General features: G+C 36.3%; 1 protein-coding gene and 1 pseudogene across 1 annotated transcript in view; one reads left to right on the forward strand and one right to left on the reverse strand.

Moving 5' to 3' along the window:
• The window catches only part of HERC2 (HECT and RLD domain containing E3 ubiquitin protein ligase 2), a 223,597-nt gene that overhangs the window by 49,585 nt on the left and 161,552 nt on the right, over positions 1 to 12,460 (forward strand). Inside the window, 5 exon segments of the mRNA XM_020992762.2 lie at positions 5,607 to 5,826; positions 7,892 to 7,992; positions 8,705 to 8,861; positions 10,204 to 10,314; positions 10,946 to 11,117. Of these exon segments, the coding sequence (XP_020848421.1) occupies positions 5,607 to 5,826; positions 7,892 to 7,992; positions 8,705 to 8,861; positions 10,204 to 10,314; positions 10,946 to 11,117 (761 nt within the window).
• LOC110212744 (small ribosomal subunit protein eS26 pseudogene) lies at positions 11,526 to 11,874 on the reverse strand (annotated as a pseudogene).

The raw sequence follows: 12,460 nt of genomic DNA on the forward strand, positions 1-12,460 counted from the left end.
GTGTTGAATGTTTAATGATAATATTAATAATAATACTCTTAGCAATAATGATCACTTATATTGTACTATTAAGGCTTTTTCATGTCTTATGATACCTTTTGTTTTTACCTTGCTGTGTAAAGTACTTGGGACAAAGTAAAATAATTACATTTATTGATAAATATAATAAAACCAAATTTTGCATCTTTTAACCTTTTAATATACAGTATATCCTTTTGCTTTTATTCCTCCCTCTTCCACTGAGCAATTAAAAAAAATACCCCAAAATAAAGTCCTTAATTCATACATGGATACGTAGTGCAGCAAACCAAATTCCCACGTTGGCGGTGTCTGAATACATATATGTATCTTTAACTGCATTTTAAAATCATCATGTCTCTAGAGGGGGATGAGTGGCATGTTTTGTCATTGTTCTTTTGTACTGGTGATTTATCAGTTGTGTTTATCATAGTTTTTAAAGCCTTTTAAAGTTTTTTCTATAATGTTATAGTGTTAATTGTTTGGGGCAGGTAGGTGGTTCAGTGGATAGAGCTCCGGTGCTGAAGTCAGGAGGACCTGAGTTCACATCCAGCCTCAGACCAAACACTTGACACTTACTAGTAGCTCTGTGAACCCTGGGCAAGTCGCTTAACCCCAGTTGCCTTTAAAAAAAAAAAAAGGATAGTAAATGGTGTAAATTGTTCCTTTGGTTTTTGTACTTTCCATTAGTTAATAGAGATCTTCCCAGTTTCCTCTGTAATGATTTCATAATTTTTCTGACACAATATTTTATTACATTCATGTGCCACAATTTGTTTAGCCATTTCCCACCTACTAGGAGGATGCATCTTTATTTCCAGTTTTTAGCTACCACAAAAAGAGTTGCTATAAATATTTTTATACATATAAAGTCCTTTTCCTCTTTGTTTTCTTTGGAGTATAGGCCTACTAGGGGTATTCCTGGGTCAAAAGAATTTGTACAATTTAGTAACTTTTGCCCATAGATTATTTATTTATTTATTTATTAGGCAATTGGGGTTAAGTGACTTGCCCAGGGTCACACAGCTAGTAAGGGTCAGATGTTTGGTCTGAGGCCGTATTTGAACTTGGGTTCTCCTGACTTCAGGGCTGGTGCTCTTAGCTGCCTCAGCTTTATAGATTTTTTAATGGGGCCTAAATCAGGTGAATTCCTTCTAGGTTATTGAAAGATTTTTATTTCCATCTCTTGGATACATATTCTTGACTTTTCATGACGTGTGTGATGCAGGGTCATTGTAGCATTCCATTTTTGTAATTCTGAAACAATTCTGCTTCTCAGTATATTAATAATATTTATCTGAATTCATAATTTCCTTAATTAGGATAAGAAACTTGAAAAAAATCCCTCCAACATTTTTTGTGTGGATGTTTTATAGTCTGATGAAGATGCTCAGATCTTAGAGATTCATCTGGACTTGTTCTGACAGCAGTTTTGACATAGCTTTGAATGAAAAAGTGATTATCAACAGTAAAAATTACTTTTCTTTAGTACTCTAATCTTTTCATTATTTTCCCCATAATTAGCATTTTTTTTCTTCATAGCCTTAGTTAGCAAATCTTTTTTTTTACTGGTCTTTTTCATCTTCCAACTTCAGGGAATCTTCCTGGAATTGTAGATGAATCATTAATGGTATCTCTAGCTGCAAGGTTCCTCTGAAAGTCTTTGCTTGTTTTCAGAGTTAATTATGCTATTTTACACTAGTAGTTTTCAATTTAAAACATGTAAATATTTCAACTGAACTTTTCTTTTGTGCTTAGATGTGACTGATTATGTTTGGCTTTGATATATTCTTTTTTTTTCTTTAAGGCAGTTGGGGTTAAGTGACTTGCCCAGGCTCACACAGCTAGTAAGTGCCAAGTATTTGGTCTGAGGCCAGATTTGAACTCAGGTCCTCCTGACTTCAGGGCTGGTGCTCTGTCCACTGTGCCACCTAGCTGCCCCATGTGCCACCTAGCTGCCCTGACTTTGATATATTCTTAAATGATCCTCGAAAAGCTTTACTTTCCCATTTCAACAGCCACTATAATATCTATAATAGTCATTAAAGTGTGCTTTTTAAGAGCTATAATTTTTTAAAGTTTATTTATTTTTAGTTTTCAACATTCCCTTCTAAGAGCTATACTTTTTGCATGTTTCCTTGGAGTAACAGCTATTCTTTTAAAAAAAAAGAGCACAGAGTTAAAATAGAACAGTGAAACTAGGTATATGGCAAGAAAGCTAGCAATTCACTTTGTTAGAAATAGTCTTGACACCAAAAATTTAGTGTGAAGAAAATTTATTACAAAGAAAGTCCAGAGGATTTAGACGTTTCTGGTCAGAAGCGGGCTCCACCCCTCTTCAGGAGGGGTGGGCCCTGAGTGCAAGGGCAAGTGTGCTTTTATGCAGTTGAATTCAGCACGAAACCTACCAGGCCGGGATTGGTCCATCCCTTCCCCGGTTACACCTTTCCTTACATGTTTCCCCTTGATATGCTCAAGTATGTTACCCATCCCTTGGTCATATGTCCCATGACTCGTTATTGAGGCTCTAATTTTATGCGGGGTGTGTCAGATAATAGTAATGAAGTTCATTAAGCAGGAGCACTAACATTTTTCGGGTGTCCTTAGGTTGACCCTAACTGGTCTGAGCTGGCTCGACCCTTATCTTGATTTTGGGGTCTTTATGGAACCATCAACTTACTTTTTATTGGCTAAGCCCGAGCACACCTATAGTATACTACTTCCTGGAGCTGTTCTTTAAATCTCTGCATTAGTCTACGTGTGGAAACGTAGGCCCTTCTAACTCTAACAACTTGGTAGAGCACTAACCAAATCTCAGCTCAATCCGGTTTTTATCTGGTAAAAAAGTCCGATGTTTTGAGTCTGCCTGGTGTCAGTAGAAGCATGCATGTGACCATTGCTGTCACAAAATGAAACCTTATCAAAATTATTGTTTGTCTCAATTCTTATACCAGTGTATACATTAATCATTCCCTAACAGTAGTCCTATTCCCAAATTTAATTCTGTTTTGTAACAGAAAATAAAAGTTAAACTGTCATTTCCCCATGACTCCTTTGTTGGACTCTGAACAAAGAATTATAGTTTCCTCTTACCCTGCCCCCCCCCAAACCCGCCCAGAATACCTCACCAAAAAACAAACAGAAAAACACATACATTGACCTAGTCAGAGATTATATGCTGCATTTTGTCCCTATAGTCCCCCCATGTCTACTGCAGGAGGTCTTAACCTGAGATCCTTGACTTTAAAAACAAAACATTTTAATCACTATATTTCAATGTAATTGGGTTCCTTTGTAATCCTATGTTGTTTTGTGCATTTAAAAACATTATTCTGAGAAAAGGTCCAAAGGTTTCACCCAGCTACCAAAGAACAGCCAGAATGGGAATAAGTCAGTGACACAAAAAAAAAGGGGAGGCATTTTTTCAACATAAGTCTTTTGGAGTCAAGATTGGCTGTCTGAGTTTCAATATTTTTTTGGTGGTTATTTCCCTTATGCTATTGTGGTCACTTTATTTTTTCCTTGATTCTGTGTATCTCACTGCAGCAGTTCATAGGTCTTCTCAATTCATTTGAATTCTTCATATTCATTATTTTTATAGTGTAATGAAATTTCATTACATATTAATATAGCACAATTTTTCAGCCATTCCCAAATTGATGGTCTTCCACTGTTTCTAGTTTTTTATTTCCACAAAAATTGTTACCAAAAATATTTTGTTATATATGAACCCTTCTCAAAAATAATTTGGTATGAAGAGAAAGGAGGTTAACAGCATTACATGATTGGATCAGTTCACAGTTCCAACAATAATACAGCACTAGTTTAATTTTCCTAAAATGCTGCTTTTGTGATTCCTGTGGTAATAATCCTTCAATAGTTCTGAAAGGAATCAGTCACATTCTTGCATATAATAGGCATTTAATAATTAGCATGTGAATACAAACTCTTGGCCCTTAGTGCTTTTGGCCCTGTTGCCTATTTCTGTTTTATCTTTTGTTCTCTTCTATTCGTTCTTAGCTCCAGTGAACATGCCTTATTTGACTCTGACTTTATTAATGCCACCATCCTTGCTTACTTTCTTTCCTTCTCGATCTCCAACCTTTACTCTGCTTTGGAATCTCTTGCTCCCCTTTCTTATCACCATTCATATCTTGCCAAACTCCAACCTTAGATTACTCTCTCCCCTCCCCCCATTTCTACTCAAATGCTGCTAAATGGAGCTAGAGAAAGCCATGCCATTGTACTAACTGGGTCCCCAGTGCGTTTATATTATCTAATTTCATTTGAGCCATTATAGCAGCAAAGCAGTCTTTTTACTACTCTCAAATTCAGGCCTGCACAACATACTGCTGTGGCCTGCTTGTGGCCCCCACCTCCCCCAAGGGATTTCCAGTGGCTGTCACATGACCCACAGCAACCAACCATTGTTAGTCTGTCTCTAGGCTAGCCCATCAGTGGTCCGAAGAAGTTTAGCCTCTTTTTAATTTTGGTCCCTACCTACTGCCAAGTTGTGCAGATCTGCTCTAATTGATTCTCTTTTTGGCAAGAGAGAGAATGCTGAAAAGACCTTTATAGAGAACTCACACAGAGCAGTCAGTCACATGGTAATCAGAAAAAAGTGACACAAGGACATTCTCAAGGTTTGTCTTAAGAACTTTGGAATTGATTGTGTGACATGGGAGACACTAGCACAGGACCATTCAGCATGGTGTGCCTACATCAAAGAAGGCGCTGTACTCTGTGAGCAAAGCAGAAGTGAAGTAGCTCAAAAGAAACTCGAGATACGCAAATTTAGATAATCCACCTCAAATGTTCACATGGACTGTTTGTGCCTGAACTCTGTCGTAGAGCATTCCAAGCTCATATTGGTCTGATCAGCCACAGTTGGACACACCGTAACACGACTCTAACATAGTGATGTCATTTTAGTCCTCTTCAAGAACGAAGGACGATAATCAGTTGATTCTCTATTCCATTCACCATAGCAGTTGAGTGGAATAGATATCTATCTTTTCTTTTCTTCAAGCTTCCTGGGAGTACTCATTTCCCTCCTGTCTCATCTGAAGACGTTGTCTCATATTTTATGAGAATGTCAAGGTTATGATTTTAAATAGATGCTTAATAAATATTGAATTGTCATTGAGAAAATCTGAGTAATAATAGTTGGGGGGCAACCAGAAGGGAAATTTTGAGCTGGTGAGGGGTATCTCTGAGTGAGAATGCAGTGTGATTTTGGCCCTGTCTTTTTACCTATTCATGAGAATGTTGTTATCATTAAGAACAAAAAAAATTTGTGCCAATGTTTCTTGCCTGTAAACCTAAAAATTTCTAAAGTCTGTCCGCAAGTCAGTAGTGCCTCTTTTGATTTTTTTATACATAATACGTTGAAAACTGTAGTTTTCTGAAAATGTTGTAAAGAAATTTTGCTACATGTTAGTCACCAAGGGCTCTTGGTAGTCTTTCAGAATAGGCTGTTTTGGTATGGTGGTATTAAATGGGTTATGTTAACAAATTATAGATCACATTTAGGATATAAAGACATATATTTGATCTTGAATTGCGATGTTTTCTCGTTATTCTCTTAGATGTGAATGAGTTGAAAGAGTGCCTTTACGTGCTAGTGAAAGAACAACAAGCTCTTGCTACGCAGACGGCTACAACAGCTCTTTCAGCAGTGAGACTGAAGCAGAGGCTGGTCATACTGGAGCGCTATTTCATTGCACTGAATAGAACTGTTCTTCAGGAAAATGGCAAAGTGAAGTGGAAGAGCAGCAGTGTTCCTTTACCTGCTGTGGACAAGAAAAGGTATCAAAATAAGTGAGAACTTTCGTAATTTTATTCTGTTCTAAATTTATATTTGTATTCTAAATATAAATTTAGTCCTATGGTAATACAGAGCAAGCTATTACTTGGTTTCTTCAAAAACATGCTTTTATCTGAGAAAACTTTATGATACTCTAAATGGGAGGTATTTTGGAGAACTTGGTGGGGTGGCCACTGGGTGTGTTGGCTATATATGGAGGTAGGATTTTATAGATCTGGCTTCTACAACATCCTTTGTATCCATCCCCTTCTCTCTGCTCACACATGCCTAACCATTCAGGCCTCCAGCCCGTCTAGCCTAGACTATTTCAGTTGTTTCCTAAATGTTCCTATGACGTAGATTTGACCAAATCACCTTCCCAACTCACAATTCTTTTAATAACTATTTCCTCTGTGATAAAATACAAAAGCCTCAGCTTGGCATATAAAAAAGCTTCTTCTCTTTTTCTGGTATTTCATTCACAGACTTGCCTGCTGTTTACCATACATGAGATTCCATCTCCCACTTCTCTGCTTTCGTACAGGTGGCGCCCCTCCCCCCCCGCCATGTCTGTGATGGCGCTCCCTCTGTACCTTCATTTCAGAGTCCCTAGCTTCATTCAAAATGCAGCTCAAGGGCCAATCTGTATAGAAGGCCTTTCCCGATCAGCCTCCCCCTCTCTCCCCAGCCTACTACCCCATGTACTAGTACTCTCTTCCTCTTGAAATTACTTTATTGCCACATGCACGTATACATGCATGTATATGTGTGTATGTGTATATGTTTATTTGTGTGTGTGTGTGTGTGTGTGTGTGTATATATTATATATATGTATATGCATTTTTTTCTCCCATGTTTATTTCTATACATGTTTTATTTCCCCAGTAGAATGTAAACTCCTTGACGGTAGGGATTATTTCAGTTTTCTATTTGAACATAAGGGAAGGGGTGTGTGTGTGTGTGTGTGTGTGTGTATACACACCCATGTGTATACATACACATAAATAGTATACATGTGTGTGTATATATACCTATATATAGTATGTGTGTGTGTGTGTGTACACACACATACACACACACACACACACACACATATATATATGTATGTGTGTATATGTATATACACATATAGAACCAGGAGAGTTCTGAACTGCCCATTTTTGGCAGCTTCCTAAATTGGGGCTCTTTAGGTAGGAGAGAATGCAGTGCTAGATAGCTTTCAGTATTCATGTTTGCTTTTGAATAACTCCACCATGTATAATCAGTCACTTTTCAAAGCTGAAAATTGTGCTTCCCAGCCTCCAGCTGACTAGGGGAGGAAGTAATTTCCAGAGAAGGAAATAATTATGTCAAGGGCAGGAAAGAATGCAAATGGATCTGTGAGAAGGTCATGAGTTACATCCAAGGAAAGACCCTTCAGTTTGATTCAAAATACTCTTTTTAGGCACCTCCTGTGTCCAAAGCATTTTGCTTTATGTGGTGGATAAGGCTGTTAACAGGATCTGTCATTTCGGTGGTAAAGGAACTTTGTGTCGAGGAAACTTCCTGTACTAATGCTGATCAGCATCTTCTCTCTAGCTTAGAGTCTCAAAGAATTGCCTAGAACCAAGGAGTTATTTCCTAGAATCTTAGTCTGTATATGTCAAAGGTATCTTTTGAATCTAGGTCTTCACCATTCTGAGGTTGACTCTTTGCCTACTATGGGACGGTGTTAACCGAGTTTACAAAATTAACACAGAAATTGCTTGTAATGAGTTAATGGCCCAGTAGAAATGAAAAGAATCTGAAATTCACTACTGCAGCGGGTTTAGTTCTTCTCATAAACCTGTGGATTTTAGAGTATATTGAATTCCCTTGGGAGAGAGTGCAATGTTTCATGATGATGCCACCTGTGATGAGTTTGTGGAGGGTGACATAGGAGACTATGCTTCTTATTATGTTTTTCTTCTAACTACAATTGCTAAACTCATTTTGAAGTGATTATTAAAGATAAAAAATTAATTTCATGTGAATTGTGACTTTTAAAACAGCACAGAAGATTATTCTTTTTCTTTTGTTTGGTTATAGTTCTAGACCTATAGGAAAAGGTGTAGAAGGACTTGCAAGAGTTGGATCCAGAGCAGCCCTTTCATTTGCCTTTGCATTCTTACGAAGAGCTTGGCGGTCAGGTAAAGTTGAGCTACATCTTTCAGTTTCCACAGAGGTTTTTTTCCCTCCCATACTATCATGCAAAGAATACTTTATCATAAGTCAGGAGACCTGGGTCCTATAGTAAGTATCTGTATGATTATAGACAAATCATTTAACTCTTTTGGACCTCAGTTTTCTCTCTTGTATTTTGAAATAGTGTAGTTGATCTCTACTTTTTTTGGCTTTAACATTTTATGACTCCAAAGTAGATCCCATATTCTAAATAGCAACTCATCAGGCCAGTGGAGTAAAAACTGATTTGATATAATTACTTGATGTAAGAGTATGAAGTTAATAATTGTCACATGAGATTTATTATATCCAGAAATACTTTTGAGAAAAATAGTTTTTCCATAATGTAATAGAAATGCTAATCTTCCTCATGTGACCTGTCATAATCTAGCCCCACCTTACTGTATATCAACTGTGCTTTAGTCAAACTGGGCTGCTCTCCAGAAAGTACTTTGTGCTTTTCTACCCCTGAGCCTTCCTTGTAGATGTTCAGGTGGTCAAAACCTATAGTTTTCTATTTATATATCACATATCCTTACAAGATTATGGTTCATGAGACCAGGGACCATGTTTGTTTTTTATTTAAAGCTTTCTATCTCTTGTAGTATGTACCAGAGTACCCTATGCTCCATGAGTAAGTACTTAGTAATGTTGGTTGAATTAAATTGGTTCTTTTAGGAGAGGATGCCGACCTATGCAGTGAATTGTTACAGGAGTCTCTTGATGCCTTGAGAGCCCTACCAGAAGCATCTCTTTTTGATGAAAGCACGGTGTCATCTGTTTGGTTGGAAGTTGTGGAGAGAGCAACTAAATTCCTAAGGTCTGTTGTGACTGGGTAAGTTTTATTTTCCCTCTTTATTGGATTAAGTTATGTCACATATTTCACAGTCCAGTCCTTAATTATTATCTAATTCTTAACTTAGGATAGTATTCTTGTATATTGAACTCTTATTAACTCAGTGAATCCAAATAAAGCCTTTTCATTCAGAGATTCTATTTACATTTACTTGGCACAGCATATTGTACATAATAGGCACTTAATAAATATTTGTTGAATTGAATTGAAAAACTTGTAATTTTGTCTGTATGGTGGTAGATCAAAAATATCTCCCTTAGGTCATTTTTTTCCCCTCAGATATTGGTAAACAGTTTATGTATTTGAATGCTTGTTTTGTACCTATTACCAGTATAAATTCAGAGTCATTGACTCTGTGTAAATGATCATGAATTTGTTTGACATATATTTACTTAAGATGAAAACCTGTAAACCTGATATAATGTATAATTGCTTTTATTTTGACTTTTTAAGATGCTGTTTTATTAGGGAAATGTATTCAGTCTGAACTTAAGTCCAGAGTATTTTAAGGTATTTTTTAATACCTCAACGTTTTATACACCACATACACAATGTTGTGTTTACTTGATGTTCCAAATAGTATTTGTGATAAAGTATAAAATAAAGTGTACTTTGTAAAATTAACTAACTGGCTTCAAACTTAATTTAAAAAAATATTTGCAATAATGATTCACATTAGAATCTTTAATAGTAACTTTAAAATAATTACGTATAAATCATGTTAAAAGTAAGATCTAATAAATCATTCTCAACTTAGAAATAAGAATAACCTTAGGAATTTTGCCTTTTGATTCCTAGAGAAGTGCAAGAAGTTTATTGTTATTCAGTAATGTAGGGAAACCATAGAAACTTTATATTTCATTAAAAGTGAAACTAAATCTAAATATTTCTATTCATATTATGTACGGTAACTTGTTAAAGATATTGCATTTGATTTATAACAGAATTATAAGAGAGTTTATACTTTGGAAACTTTGAGCATACCTTTTAAAAGTTGAATTAATTTAAATAAAGCTTAGCTTTAGAACATTCTTTAAGTGATATAGATATAAATACTTCTTTGATCTTTATTTGTAAAACATGTGAAATATGAATTCTCTGAACTCTAAACTCTAAATATCTCTGAAAATATTGATAGCTAGTCCATTGTTTTGGAAAGTCGCTATTGAAAACTTCAGAAATCTTATTATTCCATTGTAAATTTAGTTTGTTGGAGGGGGTTCAGTTAGTGGTAGGATTTGGAGCTAGTTTATTAATAAATGTACATCTCATATTTTCTGTTTCTGATTCTCTGAATCAATTGCTTTTGCTTTTGCAATAGTGATGTTCATGGAACTCCAAGTACCAAAGGGCCAGGAAACATTCCATTACAAGACCAGCACTTAGCACTTGCCATATTGTTAGAGTTGGCTGTGCAGAGAGGCACTCTGAGGTGAGGAATGCAGTAATCTCTCTTTAAGAACTCTCTCTTAAAAGATTTTAAAGGAACCTTGTATTTATTAGAAGATGAATATTTAATGAGTAATCCTGGAATGCTTTTTTCCCCCCTTTCTTTTGTATTAGCACTTGTACCATATTTGGCAATTAAAGGGCCTTTGCAAATAGCCTTTTTTAAAACAAAACTAAGTATGTTTACATAGTCCACTTGTGGTCTCCATTTTTTGACATGTAAGGAGCTTCTCTGTTTTCCTTTTTATTTCCTCATTATGTGTTAAATACTCTAGTAAGTTGAGGGAACAGAAATTCCTTGAAGAATGAGTGCATTTTAACATTTTTATACTTGAATTTTTCTTTTTCTCTTTTTTTGATAAACAGAGAAAGTCTGGCAGTGCTTTTTGAAGTTAATTTTGCTCACTTCTCATTTTCATTAAAATTTTTTTCCAAGTGGTAATCTTGTTGGTCTTGACATATAGAACCTTCATAAATTTTAACTGTTTTTGTATTTATATATGAAAATTTAGCTATTAAACTATAAATGTTTGACTATTTGCTTCATAGAACATTCAAAGGATTCAGATAACTGTTTGATACTTTGATTGATGACTACATATTTTTTCTTTTAGCCAAATGTTATCTGCCATTATGTTATTACTTCAATTGTGGGACAGCGGGACAAGGGAAACGGATAATGAACGATCTGCCCAAGGAACTAGTGCACCACTTCTCCCTTTATTACAAAGATTTCAGAGTATAATCTGTAATAAAGATATGCCTAATACTGAAGATGAGATTCAGGTAAGTGTATCCATTATAAACTTTGTGCCTAAATGATAGTTTGTGTGATTTAAAATAATTAAAGATGTTTATGAATCCCTGCTAAATTTATAAGCCTGTAAGTTAAATAAACGCATTTCTTGTCATTTTTGATTTATGAATGAAAAAGGTGAAAGAACTTTGGAGTTAGCATTGGAAATGTTGCATGTATTATCTGGTGATTGCAACAGAGGTTTGGGGAAAGAAGTCTGGTTGCAAAAGGTTTATTTCTTCTTGTATAATTTGAAACTCACTTCACTCAGTTGAGAAAGTATTTGTTGATGTAGAGAAAGCTGAATAGGCCTCTGATACTTTTTTTTTTTTAAAAGGTTGACCAACCATTTTATTTTCCTCTGATCAGTTCAGGAATGTTGATGAGCAGATAGCTCTTTACATAGGCTTTGGGGAGGTCCTGGGGGCAGCACCAGCAGGTCTGAAGCGGGGTGGGGGTGTCCAATCCTTTCGTGCCTCATGGAACCGATTCCTCACTAGCTTGCTGTGGATCGCGCAGCTCACACAGTAATGCAGTTTCACATACAGTTTGGGCAGCACATGGGAGTCAAAGATGCTGGCCTCGGAGAATGTCCCTGATGGCCGTGGCTTCCACGATGTTGCCAGTGATGTACTTCTTGATGGCCTTGTCCTTGGGCATGCAGCGGGCACAGGTGGTGCAGCGGACGGGCTGCACGTGGCCATGGCCCTTCTTGGCACGTCCATTGTTCCTCTTCTTCTTGGTCATCTTGGAAGCCAGGAAGCGAAAAAGTTGATACTTGGTTTTGTAAAATTTTTTTGTCATCTAATATTAATAAACTTTTTAAGTAGAATTAATGATTTTGAAACTACCATCCAGAATACTTGTTAATTGTCTAGGGTTTGCTGACTGAACATTTAAGAAAACTTAATCCATCAATAAACATTTATTATGTGCTCACTGTATACAAGGCACTTTTAAGCACTGAAATACAGAGACAAAAATGAAATAGTTCCTGCTGTCAAGGAGTTTACATTCTATTGGGAAATAGTTTGTATATAGCCTAACACAAAGTCTATACAGAATAAAAGGTGAAAATTTCCTTTGAGCAGCTAGGGAGGTTAAAAAAAATTCTTTTGAGAAGCTAGGGAGGTCAGAAAGGACTTCATGTAGAAGGTAGCCTTTGAATAGAGATTCGAAGGGAAGAAAGGTATACAAGAGGTGAAAGTGAGGTGGGAGCCCATTCCATGTGGAGATACTGACAGTGAAAAGTTGTGGAGAGAGGAGATGGAGTGTTGTTTGACAAAAACAAGGAAGGCTAGTTTGGCTGGACCATAGAGTGTGGGAACAGGAT

This window comes from Phascolarctos cinereus, unplaced genomic scaffold (genome assembly GCF_003287225.1).
Source record: "Phascolarctos cinereus isolate Bilbo 61053 unplaced genomic scaffold, phaCin_HiC Scaffold_726;HRSCAF=1367, whole genome shotgun sequence".
Taxonomy (NCBI): Eukaryota; Metazoa; Chordata; class Mammalia; order Diprotodontia; family Phascolarctidae; genus Phascolarctos; species Phascolarctos cinereus.